At 36.2% G+C, this 24,331-nt stretch overlaps 1 protein-coding gene across 2 annotated transcripts in view; it reads left to right on the top strand.

Moving 5' to 3' along the window:
• grm5b (glutamate receptor, metabotropic 5b) overlaps nucleotides 1-14,150 on the top strand; it is an 89,562-nt gene extending 75,412 nt beyond the window's left edge. For both annotated transcript variants that reach the window (XM_088639222.1, XM_088639223.1), the window contains exons 8-9: nucleotides 3,462-4,401; nucleotides 11,172-14,150. In XM_088639222.1, coding sequence (XP_088495348.1) covers nucleotides 3,462-4,401; nucleotides 11,172-11,991 — 1,760 coding nt within the window. In that variant the 3' untranslated portion in view covers nucleotides 11,992-14,150. The remainder of the gene's footprint in view (nucleotides 1-3,461; nucleotides 4,402-11,171) is intronic.
• Nucleotides 14,151-24,331: the final 10,181 nt, after the last annotated feature.

Genomic DNA, 24,331 nt, shown 5'->3' with positions numbered 1-24,331 from the left:
TTACAAGTTAGCAAGTGCTTCAGCATCCTGGGTTCAGTGCTGTGGAACGTCACATGTATGCATGGGTTTTCTCCCACCTGGGAGGTTCACATTTACAGGTTTCACTGGTAAATCTAAATTGACTTCATCTGGGGGTTAGCCCTTAAACAGGGAGGCTGGGCTCCTCATCTCATTACTGATCACTAAAAGAGAGGCTTTGGCCTCCTTCCCCTGCACCAGTTCTGGTTGAACGATTGCTCGGGTCATTCGGTTCGTTGACTATACATAGTTATAAAGCAAATGAGTAACAACCAGATCAAATCTGGAAAATGTTAACAATGTCATGTAATTTGATGAACAGCAGGATTTGATGAGTAGATTTCTCATTTTCCTTAATTTGCTAATTTAATATTGCGAGATTACTGTACATTTGGTTAGTGCAAACAGACTGATCAAATGTTTTTTTATTCAAAATTCACTTCTTTTCTCCGCATTTTGTCTGAACTCCCCCTTTTATGTTTGTCACTTTTTGTTGTTTTGTTTTGTGTTCAAAATAATACAAATATTCATTTTTTTAATGTTCTGAACAAGATGGCCTGGCAAGCCACAACTAGCAAAATAAACAGAAAACAACTGAGGACAATATTGCTTTTTAAACATCTCATACAATCTGTGTCAACTCATTATGTCTTTCATCATCATTTTATAACAGCCCAATTCATTTGGCAAAGCAATAGACTGCAGTGTTACTTTCATCTATCATATGATTGTTATACATTGAGCAACTGATTAAATTTTAATGTTTAGGGATTTGCAGCAATATGAAATAAATGTTTAGCAAGACTGCATATTATTTTCTGTTGAAATGTTGTTTAGGAGATGCTTTAAGAAGACAGGATTGTCTTCTAGATGTGCAATCTATTTTGACATATTCCCCCAACCAAAAGGCATGATTGTGAAATAATCAAAGGCATTGATAAAAGCTCTTGCAAAACTATTAGATTCTATAATGTTTGGTTGCAACGTTTGATCCAACCAACTCATTTTTGGGATACAATTACGGAGCGGTGCACCGTGCCATCCAGTGACCGAAAAGTTTCCGACCAAAACATTTTCAGATAGGAGCAAAAATCACTCATCCTAAAGCTGACTTCAGCCCCAAAATTCAATGCTGAGCTTAAAAATTGTTTAAGTAGAGTGCGAGTGTTAACCCTAACCCTAGCTGAGATGTCAACTGAGCAGTTCCGTAATAAATACTGTATATCAAGCCCTCCAGGCATCGGATTTTGACATATTCCCCCAACCAAAAGGTACAGTATGACTGTGAAATAATCAAACTATCAAAGGCATTGATAAAAAGGTCTTGCAAAAGTATTCAATTCTATAATGTTTGGTTACAACTTTTGATACAACCCTCTCAGTTTTGAAATTAAGTTACCGTGCAGTAAAAGGTGCCATCCAGGCACTGAAAAGCTTCCGACAAAAACATTTTCAGATAGGAGCAAAAAATCACCTGTCTTAAAGCTGACTTTGGCCCCAAAATCCAGTGCTGAGCATAAAAATTGTCTAAGAAGCGTGTGAATGCTAACCCCAACCCTAGCTGGGGTGCCAACTGAGCCGTTCCGCAATCAATATCTGAAGCTTTCCAGGCATGAGTGTGAAACAATCAAATTTATTAGATTCTACAGTGTTTGGTTGCAACTTTGATGTGTCCGACTCAGTTTTCGCATACAATTACGGAGCGGTGCACCGTGCCATCCAAGTACCAAAGAGGTTCCGATCAATACAAATTTCAGATAGGAGCAAAAAATCACCTGTCCTAAAGCTGACTTCGACTCCAAAATCCAGAGCTGACCATAAAATTTGTCAAAGTACAGTGTGAGTGTTAACCCTAACCCTAGCTGGGGAGTCAACTGATCCGTAATCAATATCTAAAACCCTCCGGGCATCGGACTTTGACATATCAAAAAACATGAGTGTGAACTAATCAAAGGCATTGATCTTGCAAAAGTATTAGATTCTATAATGTTTGGTTACAACTTTTGATCTGACCATCTTAACTTTAGTTTTGGAGCTAAAATTTTTCATTTAAAATTTAGTACACTGAAAAACATGTGCTTTCACCCAATTTATTTAATATTTAAAGACAATTGCAACTGTATAGTTAATTTATGAATGTACTGTGTTTCTTTAATTATTTTGTAGTATAATCTATGGCTGAATGATACTGCATTTTCACTAATTGGTATTGTGTGGGTCAGACCTTTGTGAGACTTTTTTATTAGTTAAAGCAGATTTGAGTTTATGAAAAAAATACCTTTACAATGTTATGGGTGCACTTAGCATGTTTTAATGGAAGTCCAATTTATCTGTGACATTCCACTGAGTTTATAGTATAAAACATTTTTCCTCATAAGGACTAATTCTATGCCTTTAAAGAACATGTAAACAAGGTGATTGCGATTCTGATTTCTGCAAACTGCCTTTTCTGTGTTCATGGTTTTATCTAATAGTAAATACAAGCCTATTTCAATTAACATACACAGAAGGAAGAATTAAAAGCAGTAGAGCATTAACCTGTTATTAGTTCTTCAACTACAAGGTGCATGTAAATGAGTTTGTAATTAAATGTAGGATAAATGTCAGCAGCAAGCAAATGAAAAACACCACAGGACCTTTGATTTAGTGCTTTCATTACAAACATATCATTGTACAGGATTACAGACAAGAAACATTGTTGGAAGATAATTTACATGTGACAATCAGACAGGAGATTCTCACAATTGTGACATTACTGCTTCATTTACGGCTACACTGTTAAGGAAATTGTAATATTTCGGGGGTTTTTTTAGACTGCAGCATTCTAATGAGATAATGAGTGGTTTTGAAATTAGAGAAAACTGTGTTTTCAATGTAAAACTGTCATAATTTCCAGTTTTTTTGTGGTCACGTTTGATGATATGATAATATTAATGACCTATTGTAAATAACACTTTAGAGTGACTGAAACAAGGGGTGTTTTTTTCCTGTGGAATATTTTCTGTAGGAATAATGTACTGCAGATTGTGATACAGAATACTGATACAGATTTGTGATCGTTTATATCTTTCTTAAAACATAAAAAATAATAACTCTTTTCTCAAGTCAGTCTAGATTTATGTTGGAGGGAAGCTCACATAATATATCTGTGTGGTCAGTAGCACTATGAAGAAAGAAGACTTCTAAAGAATGATGGTTTTGACATGATCAGTAGTTTAGTGAAACATTTGTATTGATATTTATTTTTTTAATGATAAGTCTTCATTTGATCATTTTAACTAGTTCCTAGTAGTTTATTATCATGCACTTTCACTGACAGTATAATTAGAGTTGTCCTTTAAATTAATTGCTCTTATCTAAAGCCTGGAAGGCTGCATTAAAAACTAATTTACAAAGAGCTGAAAAACTAATCAAAGACGTGCTTATTTTCTCCTGGCCTGCAGGGTGTGATCCCATTCCAGTAGAGTATCTCAGATGGGGCGATCCTGAGCCAATCGCTGCTGTTGTTTTTTCCTGCCTGGGTCTCCTAGCTACTTTTTTTGTGACCTTTATCTTCATCATGTACCGTGACACACCGGTGGTGAAGTCCTCCAGCAGAGAACTGTGTTACATTATTTTAGCAGGAATCTGTTTGGGATACCTATGTACTTTCTGCCTCATTGCCAAACCCCACGTCATATACTGCTACCTTCAAAGAGTTGGAATTGGACTTTCACCTGCTATGAGTTACTCTGCACTGGTAACTAAAACCAACCGCATTGCCAGAATTCTAGCCGGTAGCAAGAAGAAAATCTGCACCAAGAAGCCAAGGTTCATGAGTGCTTGTGCTCAGCTAGTTATTGCATTCATCTTAATCTGCATTCAGCTGAGCATTATTGTTGCTCTTTTTATCATGGAGCCTCCAAAAGTCATCCACGACTACCCCAGTATCAAAGAGGTCAACTTGATCTGCAATACCACCAATCTTGGGGTGGTAGCTCCCCTGGGCTACAATGGGCTGCTGATCCTGAGCTGCACCTTCTACGCCTTCAAAACTCGGAACGTGCCCGCCAATTTTAACGAGGCAAAGTACATCGCTTTCACTATGTACACCACCTGCATCATCTGGCTGGCCTTTGTGCCCATTTATTTTGGCAGCAATTACAAAATCATCACCATGTGCTTCTCCGTCAGCCTGAGTGCCACTGTGGCGCTGGGCTGCATGTTCGTCCCGAAGGTGTACATCATCCTGGCCAAACCGGAGAGGAACGTGCGCAGTGCTTTCACCACCTCCACCGTGGTGCGTATGCATGTGGGCGATGGAAAGTCCTCCTCTGCAGCCAGCCGTTCCAGCAGCCTGGTCAACCTGTGGAAGAGGAGGGGCTCCTCTGGGGAGACCTTAAGGTAAGAACGGTCCCTCTTGTACATTCTATCATTTTCTGTTAGACTCTGAAAAGAAATTATCGGTGCAATCCAGGCTTCATATCTGTTAAAGGAATGTTTGAGCTTTTGCTTGATTTGTGATTTACTTTTCATTTATCTTTCCATTCACTCTTCTTAAGAGACCTTAGTTTAAACCAAAGGTAAGATAATGCATTTTGCATGTTCATAGTATTTTGTTTCTGTGGGGAGCTGCATCATCATCAGCAAAGGTTAATTCCATGCTGAAAAGTAGAAGAAAAGAGTTAAATACACATTATTCCATATACTCAAAGAAAGCACCAAAGCTGAAACACGGTGTTATACTATTTTTTCCCAATTTTTTAATATTAACTTCTACATGTTCCATATTTATTTGTTTGTTTAATTCTTTTTAATTCTTTTAATGGAAAGGTAATTTGACTGATCTTCGCAGAAACAAAAATAACTCATTGTTGACATAAACAACATGGTTTTAAAGTAAAACCATGTTGTTTATGTCATAAAGTAGGCTTTATAATAGTTATCCTTTCAGTCCATTATGATTCCAGCCATCAGAAAAGATATTAAAACTTGACAGTAGTGTTTAATTTGTGATCATTTGCACATACAGTAAGTATTTAAATTGCACATATTTAATATGTAGGTTAACACTTATCTGAGGCAACCTAAAGTTGTCTGAAGTTGGTGCTTGAACTGAACTGTTTCATGATTGCAGGTCAATATTAATGGCGAACCTTTTCTGTTTATTGTACAAATGAAATGTGTCTAGTGAAATGGTCTTTTGTAAAGACTGGCACAGTGTTTAAACAGGGAACATCGATCGGTAGGTCGACAAACACATAAAGCAGCAGAAATGTAAAGAGAAAGTGTTTTATTAACAATGCACAAAGTTCTTTTTTTAACCTTCTAAGCAGATTTTCCAGGCCTCTTTCTAACAGTAGCCAGACAGCTAAGCTTCCTACCAGCTCCAAACAAAGTATCTGCGAAAGTATAACACATTTCTTCCAAACTTTGTGAAAAGGTCACAAAAATTACAGACTCAACTAAGGGTCAGATGTTTTCTTATCGGTTCTACTCTGGGTGAGTTAGCACAACAAAGGATCTTCCCCCTGTCCCCAGATGTCAGATACTGTAGATCAGGCCAGAAAGCCCCCACTTCCTGCTTTTTAAATTGTTACCCGACCAATTGTCTTGCATCAACCATTCAGGCAACCATTCTAGAGAATGGTTCAGACATGTCTCTCATGGAAATAGTCTGAACCTACCACACTCTCACAGTACCATACCCGAGTGAGACTCGATAATAAGAAATTATCAATGTAGTACAGAAGGAAACATGAATAATTTCACAATTGTCAGTTGAAGACAGCACAAATATTGGTGTGGCAAGCAAAGTTTACTTGACTTTCTCCCTAGCTAAAATATTCTTCCCAAAACCCATCTGACAGACACATGATCAGTGATCATACAGTATCTTTGCCACTGGCTATCATATTTACTTGACTTTATGTGCTGCAGCAGAAACATTCAGCTTGTAGGCAAATACTTTCATAATATGCAGTACGCTTCTGTATCACATTCTAACACTTATTCTATTCACGTCAAAAATGACCGTGAAATAAAATACATTGGAAAAGTCTGTTACTTTTTAGAATTATAATTGGAGGATTAAACATATGTGAGCTGTGCTATAAACCGACCTTAGATGAGTATTCAATCTGAATGAATATGGAAATATGGGGGCATATTAAGTGTACTAGTTCATTCCTGCCAAGCCATTATTAGCCTTAACAGTGAAGATAAGCAACATTGACCTTCTTTAAAAATACTCTTGAAATCTTTAAAGAGAAACTGCTGTGTGATTGGAATTTTTGAAAGTGTTATCCTTGTATATTTTATGACTTATATTGTTTATGTTCATACTGTACTTCCAAATAAAAATGCAAAAACAGGTTTGGTAAATATACTTACTCCTGGGTACCATGAGCACTACATTATATTATAAAGTAATATGTTTAATTAGTTGTTAAATACATTTTTTTACCTCCAAGAAATAGAGAAGGCAGGTTATTTAAGATGTGTATACAGTACACTGTGTAGTTGTTTAAATTGAATATTTTCTTGTGGACTCAAGCCTTATAGTAAAGCAACAATGAAGCAGAAAGTGACTTTTTTAGTGCTATTGCTTTTTAGAGCTTTATCGCTTTATGAAGATGGCAAGCAGAAACATTTTTAGTAGACAACTATCTTGTGGACAAAGAAATAAATCTATACAAGGCTAAAAAATCTACATAAACTGGAAGATAAGAGTATTTTCTTTTGGAATTTAAATGTTTTCAAAATTCTTATGTAGAACAAAACTCATACCAACTGCATTGGTTTGATTTCTGAATACACTGAATTGATTTCTTGTAACGTGTTTGCAGTTGTAATGATCATCTGTATAATGCCAACTGTATTAGTAACCAACTACTGTATAGTTTATGGACCATTACAGTTTCCATCAGCAGTTACAATACTTAACATATTGCCAAATACACAGTATACAAGTGATTATTATGACTTATGTTCAGCAGAGGGGTAATTTAAACCAAACAAGCTGTTTTATTTCTGACGGACGTGACCCAAGTTCACCACAGATGAAAAGCTAGCAAGGGGAATGAATTAACTTCCTGGGGAGCTTAATTCCCTAAAGGAAAAAACAAATACTGCATAGATCAGTTAATGTAGTGTGACACTTTGCAGAACAACTATTCCATCTACTTTTTCTGAAAAAAAAAAAAACACCCTAAGGAATACTTGAAGTCAGCAGCCTAAACTTCTAATGTGGCTGGAGATATTTAATCAGATGTTATGGTAAACTCATCAAAAATATCTCTAAATCTATTATCTGTCAGCATATAATTTCTAAACTAATTTTCAAGATTTCAGAATGACTGAATTTGAAAATAAGAAATTTATGACATTATTTTTTTTAAAATCTAAAGTATTGTAATGTGCACTGCTGTCTTGTCTGTATACTGTATGGAGGGGATAAAGTTTTAAACTGACTTTGAGAACCTTTGAGCAGCTGTCACGCTTAATATCTTCCAAGCTGTGAGCCTGAGTTGGAGTTGTACCCTGAAGTGTTGGCTTTTTTTATTAGACCTTTCAAAAGATACCGGTCATTTTCAATTACATGCACTGAGCTAAACAAAACTAAACCTGTCACAGAATCAGATATGTTACCTTTGAAAAAGCCCAGAGATGACAGTGAGAAAAAAGGGATTTTTGTGAGATTGTAAAATAAACTCACTACTTAAGTGTTTCATGAACATGAATAAATATCAGAGAATGGTGTTCATTTTTTGTTATACTTTACTAGATAACAGCTAAATCATGAATATTTCCCCAAAGCTTAATTGCTTCTTGGGAGAAAGGTGTAAAAGCCTCTTCTATAGTAACTCATTTAATTTAGGTCAATCTACTGTCTTACTGGGGACAGATTGGAATTATGCACATCATAACCAAATCTACTGTACCAGCTATGATCTGATAACTGTTTACTGAGACGTTGCTAATGCTAAGACTAACTGAATCCGTACATTTTCTCTGCCTCAAGTTCAAATGGTTCTTTTACTTTGATTATTTCTCATTGATTCTAACAGGATATTACTGTATCTACTGTATCTTTTGGAAGTAATCTGTTATCCAGTTATAATTGTGCAAATTATCACTCAATAATTAAACATGGAGGTGAGAGGTACTGTAGGTCTGCCTTTTCTGTCCGCTTGGGCAGACAAGCACCAGTATTACATTTTAGCAAGCCCTCACAAATTCTTCTCATCTCATATGTTCTTTTCTTACCAATGCAAAGTACACCTTCAAAATGGAATATTTCATCCTGTATGCCAAATCCTTTTGTATAATATGTCCTTTTCTGAGTTTTGCATTTTTCATAGCAGGAACAAATAAAGTGATTCTGCATACAATATCCTGAGTTGCAGTTTTATGACAGACAAAAATAATTTCTATACTCCAAGCAGAAGAAACCAGATGTATGACATACTGTAGATGTATTTTAATGTTTTATTTTTCAATTGCAAGCCATAAAACTGTAATGGAGATCCATTTACAAGGAATTTCATTCAAATTTCATTTTAGATTAAAAGTAACCATATCTTTGTGTACCCCTCTAGTGTAGACAAGATCAAACAAAGAAGTCAAGTCTCAAAACTGCGGGCATGTCTCTTTAGTTGTGATTGCATTGCAATGACCTAATTGCATTTCTAAACTTAGCAGAAATCATTCCATTCTCTGGTTAGCTCTCACTCAAGCTCAGTTTGGAGATGTCTTTGTATAGCTCAAACCTAATGATAAATGAGGTATCACAATTGTTTTATGGGTTTTGAATCTGATTCCATAGAAATTGTGAAGTAAACTTTTGCAGATGAGCCTTCCAATGTCTGAGAGCAAGATTTGATTATTGAATGTGTCATAGACCCCTGAGAAAAGTTTCTGTGACTTGGTAAACTATTTGGAGGTTAATTTGCAAAGACACTGTTCTAATGAATCAGTTTTGGTAAATATTATAACTCTTAGCTTTTACTTTTGTGGCAAGTTGAATTTGGTCTCAGTTGCTTGGGGGCATCTACTGAGAATGTAGGAATTTTACTCAAATTAAAAAGCCTTTCAGCATAAAAATCAAGGAACCTACTGTCACGCCCTCTGCAGCCAGAGGGCACTCCTTCTCTGTCCTGTCCCTAGTTTCCTGTACTTTGCTCTCCTTCCGGTGTCTCTCTTTCTGGAGCTATATATTTCCGGGTCTCTTATTCTGCTTCGCTCAGCATTGACGTTCGGATGTCCTGAGACCCACCTAGCACCAGGTTGCTGCTCCGTCCGTGACCTGAGGGCATACAGTAGGTTTCTATATGGCACTCCTGAACTCTTTGCACTACGAACCCGGGCCTTTTTCCCGTCTCGCCGCTACGCATATGGGTCTTTTTCCGCTCTCCTGTGTCACACCCTCTGTAGCCAGAGGGCGCTCCTTCTCTGTCCTGTCCCTAGTTTCCGGTCTGCTGTCCTTCCGGTCCCTCTCTTTCCCTTGGGCTATATATTTCCGGGTCTTGAACTCTGCCCTCGCTCAGCATTGACATTCGGATGTCCTGTGACCCGCCTAGCACCAGGTCGCCCCACGTCCGCTACCTGAGGGCATAGGTTTCTATACGGCATTCCTGAACTCTTTGCACTGCTGAGCCCGGGCTAACCCCCCGTTCTGCCGCTTCGCATAGGGTCTTTTTCGCTCTCCTGTCTCTCCACAGTTTGTCCCTTCCGACATCCGTGACAACTACCACTGTTTCTTGTAATATTTCATTCTTCTCAATTTCTAGAATAGTTACATAAAAGTAAAAGAGCTCATCATTTGTTTTCACACAGTGTATGAACCTCTAATTAAAGAACAAAAGTTCACCCTTAGAGTTGTAAGCTACTTCAGCTCAATATTTCCCAAGCTATCTAACTCTAAGTATAGACATACAGCAGGTATTGACATAATATTCAGCTTCTCGTGATGCAAAGTTCAAAGTTTATGTCAACACAGAATTAAAGATAATATAATTTATCTTACTACCCATCACTGATTTTTACACAGAAATATTTAATTTAAATGATACAGAACAAATTCCTGCACAGACTACCTTGGAACCGACAACACACGTCTGCTTATACTGTAACTTAATCAATACAATTATTGACTCTTAGTTTGAAAACTCTCAATAGACCTTTAACTAATCAGCCTGCAAATATGTGAATCAATTCCTAGAACAAATACAAGGCTATGGCTTATTTTGTTTTCTATTGGGAATTTTGATTTCAAATTTTAAATTCCTGATTAACAAGCCTTAGTCAACCTGATGATCAGCTTTGCAGATAAAAAGGCCCAGTTTTGAATTTTAAGCAGCTTAAACATGCTTTGTTGTCGTCTTATTTTAAACCGTTCTGACATACTTAATCAGTTAGAGTAATTTAAACTTAAATATATTTTCTGAGATGTAGTTAAACATATTAAACATAAATATTTAATATGCATTATTTTCTTCTGCATTTTCTCTCCAAAATATTCTGCCTCTCTACTTCGAGAATGCCTTGAATTCAACACTGAATGCCTCAAAAGTTTTCTTGTCTGTAAAACTGTAACAGAGTTTATAATAGAAGTTTGGGAGGAAGATTAGATCCTAATCTCACACATTTGCAAGACTCCATCTATAAGTCTCGTACCCAGGTCTTTCCATAGCGTATCATTCTCGCACCACCCCCACCTTGCCAAATAGACCCTTGCAGGAGACTCCCCAGCTCAATCCTTGTAATAGTGTGTGGTGGGGGGGCGGTTGGGCAGCCATTTCCTCAGTTAGGCAAGTCACATCAAACACTTTACGGATATTTCGTCTCTCTACTACTGTACATTCATTAGGATTTAACCCCAATCATGCTTGCCTAATTAGTCACACAGTAAAACCTGTAGAGGGCTGAGCAACTGTGTACTGTATACTGTCAGCATACACCATCTTGGCTTTTCAGTAACCTTCTGTTATTGTATTTCATCCATGCTAGAAAAAATGTATAAGAAAATATTAATAGATTTGACGTCTTTTTTATGTGTTCCTGCCTAATACAAGTTGTTAATCTATCATTGTGTAACAAATCTCATGCCTCTTCAGTTAAGTTCTTTTGTTGCATGATTTATTAGTCTTTATCTTTCTATTATTTAAATGCAGCTCGAATGGCAAATCAGTGACCTGGGCCCAGAATGAAAAAAGCACAAAAGGACAACATCTCTGGAAACGTCTTTCTATCCACATCAAGAAGAGGGAGAATGCCAACCAGACTGCGGTCATTAAGCCCTTTTCTAAGGCCTCGGAGAGCCGCTACAGTAGTGACATCATGCAAGAGACTGGTGCCAAAATGCTCTACGAAGTCTCCGAGGCTGAGGAGCACTACCCAGTCCAGTACCGGCCTCAGACGCCTTCGCCCATCAGCACCGTGAGCCAGAGGGCTTCATCGTTGGGCCGGAAAGAGGAAGAGGTTCCCTCCTATTTGTCCGAGCAGCCCCAGCGGAGCAGCTCCTCCCAGGGCTCGCTAATGGACCAGATCAGCAGTGTGGTCAACCGCTTCACAGCCAACATCAGCGAGCTCAACAACATGATGCTGTCCACCTCTCCTCCTGGCACTGCTGCCAGCTCATCGACTATCTGCCCTCCCTACTTGATTCCGCGGGAGATTCAGCTCCCGACCACCATGACCACGTTTGCGGAGGTGCAGCCCCTTCCTGCCATCGAGGTGAACGGACGCTCGCAGGCAGCCAGCAAGACGTCCTCCACCAGCATCAAGGACGGCACCTCAGAGTCCTCGGCAATGAAAACAGACCTCGAGGAGCTGGTGGCACTCACCCCTCCCTCTCCATTCCGGGACTCCATCGACTCAGGGAGTGCGTCGCCAACCTCCCCTGTGTCTGAATCGGCCCTTTGCATCCCCTCCTCCCCCAAGTATGACAAACTGGTGCTGAGGGACTACAGCCAGAGTTCTTCCTCCTTGTGAAATGTAGGAAGGTGACAGAAAACAACACACTGTACCAGATTCCTTGAATCTCCGACATACTGTATGGCACCATCAATACAAAAACAAGCCTACTGTGTTTCCTATGTTTACATGGATTCAACAGCCGAGTTAAAATAAAGAAAGGGGGAAAATGTATTAAATACACCTGATGAAGCTACTTACAACTATTACTTTATATAATTTGAAACATGCTCAGTGTATGACTTCAAAGTATTTAGGTTTAGGTGGTGTTCATTTGGTAGTGGCCTTACACAAACTTGGGCTTTCAACTAATTAGAGCTGTTCAGATTTGGGCACCAGTGGTATATTTCTGGACTCGCTCGCCTTTCAAACCTGGTCAATATGTATATAGTTTTGCTACTGCCTGGTGTGCATAGAAAAAGTTGCAGGCTGTGTTAAATGTCAGCAGTTGTGGGTGCTGTCCTGTGTGTCCTGGAAACTGTTGAAATTGCAACAGAATATTTATAGCCTGATTGAAAAATATCTCATCACTGGAATGTTCCTTTTGGAACCAGATTTGGCCAGCTTGGAAAATAATGTAAATAAAACAAAGTTTCATGGGACTTGTTGGCAGGTTATTATACATGCTAATACAAAGTGCTTTGCTTTACAACCATAAAAAAAACTCCATGTACATAATCAATCACCTTTGTCAAATGAAGTTTTTTTCATTTTTTTTTTTCCATAAGTGAGCCTTCGTATCTTATTGAAAGTTTGAATGTATATTTTCTAAATAATTCTCAAACCATTTGGGACCAAAACTGTCTGTACCCTTCTTATGTGAGTGTTTGGAAAATATTCATCAGGCAGATTATGTTCATGTAGAGCTATATCAACATAATATGAAAACGGAGAGACACAGCCTATACTTGGTGTATAGAGTTACAAATCAACATTACAATCAGGTTATAATTTATTTATAAACAAACAACAAATAAATAAAAAATCTATGTTTTTTTTTTGCAAAAGACAACCAATAAGACATGTAATTTGTAATAAGTTTTTTTTTTCCATGATTTTATTTATTTTAAGAAGGAACCTCTCTGAACTTGTAGGACACCTTTTAATACAATAGCAACATTTCCCCTTTGTGCCTTCTCTGAATATGGGAAGCATACAGTTTGAGAGAGCTGTTCCTAAAATTTAATTTAAAAAATATTTTATATTGCACCTTGAATGGCACAGCATCTTGAGGAATTGTGCTATAAAACAAAGCTTAAGCAAAAACAAGTAAACATATTAATACACCAAATCTACTTCAATAATTAAACTGAATTAAAAGCTGGTCTAGATAAAAGTGTTAACTGTTCAAAATGTAAAAAAACGGAATATTGCAAAGAAGAAATGTCAACTTATGAAAAGGGTCAAAGAATGTGAGTAGTTTAATACAAAATGTGTTTTATTCACCAAAATGCCAGTAAACAGAATATAAGATTTTTTCTATTTATCATTTCATATTATTGTAAATACAAAGGGCATGCTAAAAGTAACATCTTTAATTTGCCACTTGGATTAAAGTAGACCAACTTTACTTTGCTAATTAAAAAAAAAAGATTTTACAGAAAATGATACTTTCTTTATAAAGCAAGAATAAATAATATATTATGTGTGTGTAGAAGCATTTATATGAATGTGAAACAATAAAAATTGCAATTTGTTTGTCCAGCCATGGTCATTACACTCTGCAAAATTCACATATCAAAGACAACAATTTGTGCCAAAAGCTAGGCTTATTTTCATAAGGTCAATAGTTGAATATGTTCTGTTTAAGATATGCTTTTTTATATGTGAATAAAGATTTTGAACATATCAAAGCAATATGAACCATTCAGAAAGTAATATCTAGCACATCTATTTAGCACAGTGGAAATGTGCTGTTTAAATTTTCATTAAATGCTTTAATAAAGGGAGTAAGAAAATCTGACCAATTAAAAAATATCCACCTTTTTCCAGATATACTGTACTGTATAAGAAAACAAAAGCTGTTTCTGATGGTATAAACATCATTTGAATTCAGCTACAGTATGTTAGAGGCATGTTCCTGAAGCCAGAAATAAAAGATTGTATAGTCACGATGCATTACAAGGATCTGCACACTGACTGTGTAGTTCTATTGACATTTACAATGCTGCTTTATATCACTACTAGAAAAAGTAATCGATATATGTTTTGTACACACCCTGTTGTTTTTTTAATTCTTTGAAAATATTAACAGTACTATTATACAGCAGGTGTGATTCATGACTCCTTCAAAAGAGTAACAATCAGTGAGATGAACACGTACGTCCTATTGATAGAATAGGTTTGTCTGAGATTCCTGTAATGGCCTCTTTACACAGCAATCTCCAAACAGATCCTTCATTCACATGCTGATTTTACTATCTAGTAAAAACTACATTACATTAAATTAGCTTACATTGAACTTGTCACAGAGAACATATTTTACAACTGTGAAAATGGCAGATGCCAAACATCCAGTAGTATCAAGTGTAGTAGTAAAATCATCATAAATGAGGAAGGGATCTGGGATAAAAGGAATTGGCTTTCAATTTCAGAGTTGTCTCAAATACAGTAAGTATTGCCAACTTATATTATATTATTGTATTCAACGGTCGAGGGTAGGAAAATGGAAAATAATTTGTACATTATCTACTACGAACATTTCTTTTATCAAATTCCACTTTTCTGGCATTTTACACATACTGTAATTTTTATACTGTAATATTTGATACTTCAATAACATTGAAACAGATATAAGGTACAAATGATCATTGTTTTGTTTAATTAATGTGCAAATTGCTTGGCACCTTTCCTAGCATTAGAAAAAAAAGGTACAGTGCAGTATATAAAAAAAGTAATGAGAAGAAGAATGTTTACTTTGATTAGTTAAAAAGTAAAGAGAGATCAGTTTTGGGCTCTATTTTTGTTCATGACCCAATGTAAGGTGCATGACCACTTGTTATCAGATAGCTACAGTGGATCTCTCTTTGGCTCACGGGGCTAGGTCGCTGCAGAGAGACGCGGAAGTCCCGGGTTCGAGCCCCGGAGGGTGCAGGGGCCGACCAGATGCGGCAAGGGCGCCCGCCTGAGCCCCGTTGCGTTACATTGGTGTCAGAAGCGGGGCGGGATAGCCCTTCGCCGGGGACGGCGATTTAAGCGGGGGAGAGTGTAACGCTTACGGCCGACAAGCAGTGTGTGTAAGAGCCGGCGTACCAGAGCGGGTGACGTCACCGCCCTTCCCTGTGATAGCAGGACCACAGCTACTGGGCTGTGGAGAGATCTCTCTTTGGCTCACGGGGCTAGGTCGCTGCAGAGAGACGGCGGGTTCGGAAGTCCCGGGTTCGAGCCACCAGTCGGGATGGGGCCGACCAGATGCGGCAAGGGCGCCCGCCTGAGCCCCGTTGCGTTACAATATTTAGATATGACTGAAGTGAGAGTTTCACAGACATTTATTCATTTACTAGTTGGAGTGAATTGACCAGCAAGTGTTAAACTATCAGGCATATCAGAAATGTTTATTTAAAAATTATTTGATATAGTGTTTTGCTTGTATTTTTTGTACAGGTATCTGAAAATACAATCACCTTTGCATTGTTAATTTAACCAAGCCATTTGCCAAATTCATTTTTAGAGGGGTAGAGAAATGTAGATTTTTTTAAATTTTGCTGGATGGCTGGAATTACAGTGTACAACCATATTTTAAAGTTTTTGATGTTTTTTATGACTAACTTATTAGGGTTTTAAATTTTCTTTTTAGGCGGCCTTTTAGGAAGATGAATTCATTCAACACATTTTGTGTAAGGCTGAATTGTCATGCATATTGCCCAAGACCTACATCTGCATAGTTGCTTAAGATCTCAATTTCAAAACAGAATGTTTGTGTGAAGGGGAATGTTAACTCAGCAGTCTGACACAGTGTATTTTCTGTTACTGTTTCTCAGAATGTTTGAGAAGTAGGCCAGTTGACAAAGATCTGTACTTTTATTCGTACCCACAAAAAATGGCAAATCCTCAGATTTTATTGTTTTCTAACAATGGTGAGCCTTCACCCTTACACAATCACTAGAGACCGCTTTTGAACATTAGTGTTCAGAAGGACATGGTTTATACTGTATACTACATGACTAGGATGCTATATAATATTGAAAATCGTGTACATATTATTATATATCTGTTTATTGTTGGCTCACAAGCATCTAGGTCATCATCAGAAATAGGGTCCTGAATGTAATTTAAAAGTTATTATTGGACTGTGGTAAGGGGAATCTAATATACTCTTAAGACAGTTTGCAGTGGTAAAGTTACCAGAGGAATTCCACAATTGTACTGTGCTGCATTTTGTCCATAGTATTACTGGCATTGTAAGACTTCACTATGTTTTACTACTAAGTACCATGGAAATAGTACAAGTGAAAACATCTTATGGTAAATGCTATACTGTATACCACAGTAAATTGTAACAAGGGAAGGCTCTGACCTGATTCCAAACAGGACATTTGTGGGGGGTTTTTGAAGGAAAACCTTTTCATGTATATTAATAAATCCCATATGAATCAGTGCCAATTATAATAAATCTGTATGGGCTATCTAAGTGCTTATATTTTTGTTACTTACCTTTGATAACTGTTTTAAATGTTTTTGTGAAATGTGTTCTTATTCAGTTTTCTGCTGCTTTTCTGACTTCAGAAATATAGAATGTAATATGATACTATTGACGTGAAACTGGAAATGATTTTTCTTACTATTTGTTGACATTTTTAATAGTTTCATTCAGCTTTGTAAATGTAAGAAATTGAAAAGATTTCAGCTCTTTAGAAACATATTTCACTGTTTTTGAGTTTTCTAACCATGTTAAAGAACCATTGTGTTAATGTACTGCAGAGTACTTTTTGAACATTAAAAACCTGTAATAAAAATATATGTTTTTCCTAATTTATTGGCTTCTTTCCATACATTATATAACTGGTTTTAGATATTAGATATTAATGACTTTAGATATTAATGATTTTAGATATTAATAATTTGGAATTCTAAATTAGAAACAAGGAGTTAACAGCTCACAAATGCAATACAGTATAAACTGAATATGAATGGGCTATATACAGTACAGAATGAGTTATATAAAATAAACATTTACATACATTAGATGAATATAGCCCATTTCAGCTATATTGACCGTGGAGACACCTACAGTAGAATGTTTCAGCAGTGACCAATGGGTGCTCATTGCTTGCATTCTTTAAAAAAGCCAGATAAACAAAGGTCTTTCAGTGTGAAATCAAGCAATCAGGTCATGAACTGGACAGCATTGTCCACATAGAAAAAACCCTTGACCTATTTATTATTGCGGAAGAGCAACTAAACTGAACTCCCCTTTAAAGGTACATTAATTCAATTTTCTTCTATATCGGATTCAAAAATACTGGAAAGAAGCCCTAAGGTAATTATGCATGGTGTGACAGCAATTTTCCTTTTTAAAAAAAAATATTTTCTTATTTTTAATGGTTCTGGTTTTAAAATGCCACTTCTTTTTTCAGCGATTAATCTTCCCCTCTACTCTTGACTACACTTCCACCAACATTAAAATCCTTTGTATTTCCAGCTGGCAGTTGACTTTAATATTGCTTTCCTTCACAACAGCTGATCTAAAACAATTTGAGACAAAACAATTTGCCTAAAACCAGGAAAGTGCTGTGGTTCACATTCTACTGTATCTCAAGTGACCTAAAGAGTTTCAGTTAGAAGACTTTTAAGACTTTTAAGAAACTACAGTACAAGAACAAGCAACACTCAAGTTTGTTTTAAACTTATTATCAACAATTTTGCACAGGTCAACACAACACGTTTAGCTGAAAACAACATTGTCAATGATAGCTTTGCAGTGGTAGACAATATACAGTATGAGAGTTGCTTGTATTATTAAATGCAATATCACTGTTCCCATGCCATTGCTCATAACCCTTCAACATATTAATCACAGCAACTGACTTTTCATATGCATAAATATAGTTCACAGTGAAGAATAGGGGAAAAAGACAGGCTGGATGTTAGCTCCTCTTGTCACCCATGTTATAACATGCCACACAATATACGTATATCTTTGATCTGTTACAGCCCTCAACAAATCAAACCTGGATGGTACACAGACCACCTTGATCTACAGATCAAAGGATCTTTATGGACCAAAAGAACAAATGGATTTCTAAAAGGTTTAAATCACCATTGCCTTCTTCAGTCTACAGTATGTTATGTGTATATCATTCCTCCAGCATACAGTATATTCTGTATAAAGGAGACATGTAAGCAAACATTGTTTATTTGTCTAATTCATATAGAACAGTTTTTATATAGTGCTCCAATAATATACCTGTACCTTTCATATAATATCTGTTAAGCAGTATTAAACAAATAATACAGTCTAGTGCAGAAACAAATTATGTCAGGCTCACATTGGGCAAGTGTAAATCCCAAACGTTTTTTGTATAGTTAATAATTAATGCTCCAAAAAATTTCAGAATTGTCCATTGTTCAGACATCACTCCACCTTTTAGGTAGTTAATTAGATTTTTAATCCTTTTTATCATTGAAAGAAAATCTCACAAGGCTTTCAGTTAATGACTTGTCAGGAACAAATCATTTAAAATTAAACAGCATATCAGGATATCAGGATAGGGCTAAGTGACTGTTTTTATATATACACACACAATTGCATGTAGTATATGAAATCACATCATATAAGAATTGTTCCATTATGCAAGTGTATTTTCAAGGACAAATAATAAACATTCTGTAGCCCAGTGTTTGTGACTGTGATAATTTAATTTTGTAATGCAAAATAAAACACAAAATTAAATGTTGAAAACCTTTTAGTTATATACAGGCAAATATTGATCTTCCAAAATCAATAGAACACAGGGGGTGACTTTGTGTTCTTTGAACTGTACTGTTAGCACCATTTAACCTTTTTTGTTTATATGAGGAGTTTTGTATGCAGTGCTGACTACAACACAGTCAAGGTAATTTATTGACCAAAACATTGCATAAACAAATATTGACATGACACATTTCACCTGTGTTATTCTATGACCTGTGAACCAAGGTCTATCACCTCTTGCAAACCAAAGTTCTTAAAATAATTCCCTGCCTTGAGCAAGATGTGAATAGAATAATCTGTAGAAAAAAAATATTATTGTTGTGTTTTTGTGCTGTAAATGTCCAAACAGAATTCTCACTCTAAAAAGATGTATCATATTACAGTATATAACATTAACAAAGACTGCTACACAGATCAAATTATGCAAAAGCTTCCAATGGTCGGGTGCTATAGAGAAATTAACAAAAGAAATAGGGCAGTAGAGAGTGTGGAGTAAAACACCCATATGTAAATGTTATAGTTCCATTTCTATGTTGCTGTAATCAGCTTTTGATGCTTATTGCACTGTGCTCTCTCAGCAGTGGAATATAACCAGACCTCTGACTGATTTGCATTAGTTTACAGGAGGTTGTGTTATTTCTGTGAGAGATTTAGCAGTTTAATTTGAGCTTGCCGTACACAGTATCAGCTGTAGCCTTTGTACACTGCTTACCAATATGAACATGATGAAGTGGTCTGAGAACTGTTTTTCTTTCTCCTCTATTTAGTTTAGTTTGACAAGTTATTTTGTTCAATTCTGATGTGACATGCTCACCTGATAGTAAATGAAGTAAGTGCACTATATGGAGGTTTAAAATAAAAGACAAATTAAAGAGATTCCCCATACATTGTTAATTACAATTCACAGTGTGCGTGTTCTCCATAATTATTTTTGTCTGTAATTATTTCTGAGTGTTGAAGTGCTGATTAGAGGAAGATTTAAAGTGTCCAGAGAGCAGGCCAGCTTTGTCTAATTTCATTGCATTGAATAGGTGCATCTGATGAAGAGCAGAGTATCAGCTGCAGCCTTTGTATTTACAGTGTAGAATAAATGACTGAGTATGCTGCAATCTGAAAGGTTCACCTGATCCATAAGTACAAGCGCTTGTTATAATAAGCAATAACAGCTGCTTGTCACATTGCATATTTCAAGCAGTATTTTGCATGTAGAGAGCTGGTCTCATTATAAAGAACCTGCCTATGAAACAATGCAGACTTGAGTGGCACAGTGTTCCTTTTTTGTACAATGCAATATTAATTTGCTGTCATTATATCTCTGTTTTATCATTTCAAACAGAATATTGCCTCTTTCATTATTTTATTAAACTGTTGTGATAATTCCTATATGATCAAATAGATCCAAAACATAGACTTAATACATTTACGACTCTTTCTAAATAACTTTTTACCTCTTGTAAAACTGTTTGTTGTTAGTGCTAGTGCTAGCTCAGTTGCCATCTGATACTTTAAAAGAATGATCTTAACATTTCATTGATTTGCAATATACTCAGATAAAACCAATACACACCTAACCCATGAATTACACATTTTAAGAGGTAGCCTTCATTTAGATTTCAAAGTTGTAAGTCAAAGGGAGAATTTCCCATTTTCCTTGTACCAAAGCCATGCAAAAATATCCTTGCCATTTTAGCAACTTTTGTTAACTCATATTTGCGGCTTGTGCTAGAATTATTCAGATATACAGCATCACTAGATTGTGTTTGCTTCACAATCTCATTCAGAAAGAGAGATAAACAAAATAACAATGTTGATGCAAGGCAACATCATGTTTGAAAACTTTCATACAGCTACTGTATATAATTATAGGATTTGATGTATTTAGGTATAGAATAGTATTAAAGTTATTCCCTGTTAAAAAGAGAAGAAAGAAAAGGTTGTGCAGCCTTCTTTGGGTGTGAGCCACAGTGTTTGAGGCTCGAGTGTTTCCTTTCTTCTCTTTTCAGCATGGAACAAACAAATAGTATTAAAGCTTAGTTACTTTAATCGACAATAAGAGGAAAATGTTTGAAATTGTATTTCTTGCCAAAACCCCTTTTTGTAACTAAGTTTACTTCAGCTCTTTTGGTCTAAGCTCATCCTAGTTTCCATGGCATTAAGTGGACTAAAGAGCACCTTTCTCTCCCCGTGGATGGGGAACCAACGATGGTCCCAACACATACTGTACTGTAGATCTGGATGGACTGAGTAACAGTTACAGTGTCTGCAGTGGGGACTTGAACCCCAAATCTGACAGTGATAAACCCAAAGGCTTGCCCATTGCAAGCATTGCCCACTGTGTTTTCGCCATACACCACCCCAAAATGTTACAAAAGATACAAAGCTATATTATACATTTTTTTCTTTGCTTTCTCAGACACTCTGACTCATTGAAAGTCTAATGAGATTGTTCTTTCTAATGTTCTGAAAAGCTCATAGTAATTTAAATCTATTTATCATATGATTTATTAAAGTGAAAATGAAAATGATAATGTTATTCTCAACCTGAAAAGCTTTAAAAAAAGTTTCAGGGCAGCGTTTTCTAAAAATACAGATCAAACCTGGAAAGTAAATGTATCCATGCGACCAGGAGGAATGTGACTAAAGGAGAAAACAACTGTGAGAGAATAGCCTTAAAAACACTGTGTCACTGGCACTCTGCCCAAAATGAAACTCAAACAGTGAAATATATCCTGCTTTGAAACATGAAGGACAAATCAGCATAGTAGAGTAACACTCTTTACTGCAACACAGAGAACTAGTATCAGCATTTATTAAAAATAAATCGCTATCATGTATTAGTCCAGACTCACATTGCATTTCAAGGACGTTTTATGCTGCCAGTTGGATGCCATTACACACACAGATGAAAAGTCACAGTGCATTAGAAAACTGTACCAATTATACCCTTTTCACCTCACTGATAGTCCAAGTGATTTCTAGAATTGGTTGATTATTTATCTACTGTATGTTGCTCATCATAATGAAGGAAAGTGGTTATGCCAGTAGGGGATGACCTTAAAAGTTAGCACAAAATACAAATCACATATACAGTATCAATGGGCTGTAACATTGCAGACTTTAACAAAATACCAATTAACCCATGTTCACACCTTTATGACCCTATTATCTAATTATGATTGTGTAGGAAGAATGTTCAGCAAAAAACACAGGCGAATATTGCATGATGAGGGAAAAGCTGCCCCGAATGCACTGATATACAATATTATTGTTACCTGTCATCAGTCACAATTATTTCCTCATCATAGCTCTGAATGTCACATGGGGTTCAATGTCACATTTTTTAAGGTCCTTTCTAATGTGACTTTTATCTCAAACAAGTGAGGGCAGCATATTTTTGACAGACAGATGGTTATGTTTAATTGTCCTCAGTGTCCTTTCTCGAAAGGCAATGTCTCTCGTTTTCTATGAGCTTCTTTCAATAGTAGATGCTCAAGGACCCTCTGCAAAGATGGCTAATTTTTATTTTCTTTTGCATCACCACAGACATTTTTCTTCTCTAGCCTTCATACCTAAAAAGGATGAAGGAGGAAAAAGCAGAACTCTTCTTTACTATGTGTACATATTCTAATTGGTACACAACTGGAAGTTCTTAAACAAAGGAATATTTATTACATGCAAATCTCCTGACGTCTTTGTTGTGCAGTAACAGACATAATACAACTGTCATAAATTCATTTAGAATGAATCAGCAAAAAACCATGGGCATTAAAGACTTTAAGATGTGTATGCTCATTACACTGTTTTGTTCAGAAACCTTTTCTTTGTTCATTAAATAGATCATATTGTACAGCTGCAATATTTCTAAGTTTTATTGATTGATTTTTTCATTATACGCTTTACAAACATCTTAGCCCCAGCCCTTCCAAATAGAGTATAATCAAAGATATACCTTTGATTATAAAAAAATACCTTTATATTTTTCTGCAGTTGTTAGTGAAGGACTAATGGAAAATGAAAAATAATATATAAATAACAATATAAAACAATATATGTACAGAATGCTGGTTCCAAAGATTAAAGGGGTTTATACTGCAATTTTAACCAGGTATTTTCTCAATAGATCGATATTAGGCATATTTAGTTGAAAACTACTTTCTTTCTTCTTCTTTTTTTCAATCAGCCTTTGTATTGAAGGTGTTTAAATCATTCCGTCTACAGAGACGAGAGTGAAGACCGTCTGTGAAAGAGATTTCAATTTCAGTAGTGAACTTTTTTTTTCCCCATCAAGGACAACAATTGAAACCAAGTCAAAATGACAGTCATTCTATTCACGGTGAAACATTTCCATAGCGGTACTGTACAAGCATGTTGTGCTGCTATTTTTAAGGCTGGTTATAGCCACTACACCGAGCCTGCCGAAAGATTAAGAGGAAGTAATCCGTGTAGTGAAGAGAGCTGAATTGCCATTGCTTTATTCAACAATGTAGTGAGGGTATTGCACACAACAAAAGCAAATATGTTTATTACTTCTGAAAATGTAAACACTTGATTTACTGTCACTTTTTTAATGTCAGTATGCCAGGATGCTTTTGAAGAGTGGCTGTGTGCTAGAGTGTTTGTTTTATAATCATACTTATGTAAGGGAAATTTGCGTGTGAGGTGGGAGGGAAATGACGATGATTCACCACGTTAACAGATCTGCCTCCCTCTGACTCCATATTACCCTAGAAGTGTGTCAACTTCACGGCTTGACAAATTTAGAAGCACTCATACAATCTCCTTTTTTTAGACTAGGCATGTAAAACAAGAAAAAGAAATCCTGTTTTCCCTAAAAACATTGTAATCAAAGAATAATACTTCTGGAAATGTATACTGAAGGTGCAATCACAGAAATGTGTCAAGTAAAATATGTTTAAAATAATCAGTTTAAGTGGCCACAAATACGTCAGTAACAATATGGATTGTAATATTTTTCGTCAATGGGCTAGAATACACAATACACAATTCCTAATATAAGACTACAACTTCTTAATATACAGTGGAACACAAATATTAAGTGATTTAACCAACATTATACAGTACATTTACAGTACTGTGCATATAAAATCTTACAATTCAACATCTTAAAGCATCAAATAACATATAATGTATGCTTGAGCAATAGCAGCAACAGCTGCACACCGCATGTCTCGCTTTTCAGTTTTGACCAGTCTGTGATTGTATTACCTTGTAATTGATTATTTTTTTGCAAACAATAAGTTCCAGTCATCACATTCATCACCATTATTATTTCACCCCGAATGTCGTTTATATTACTGTATATTATGTCCCCAATAAATACTTCACATAAACGACTAACATCCATTTCTCAACCTGGTGAATATATGCAATCACGTGAAACATGCGAGTCATATGACAGGACGGAAAGTTCCCTGCTGCTTGAGC

Source organism: Lepisosteus platostomus, chromosome 7 (assembly GCF_059453375.1).
Source record: "Lepisosteus platostomus isolate fLepPlt1 chromosome 7, fLepPlt1.hap1, whole genome shotgun sequence".
Taxonomy (NCBI): Eukaryota; Metazoa; Chordata; class Actinopteri; order Semionotiformes; family Lepisosteidae; genus Lepisosteus; species Lepisosteus platostomus.
This window is presented reverse-complemented; position numbering and strand designations above follow the sequence as displayed.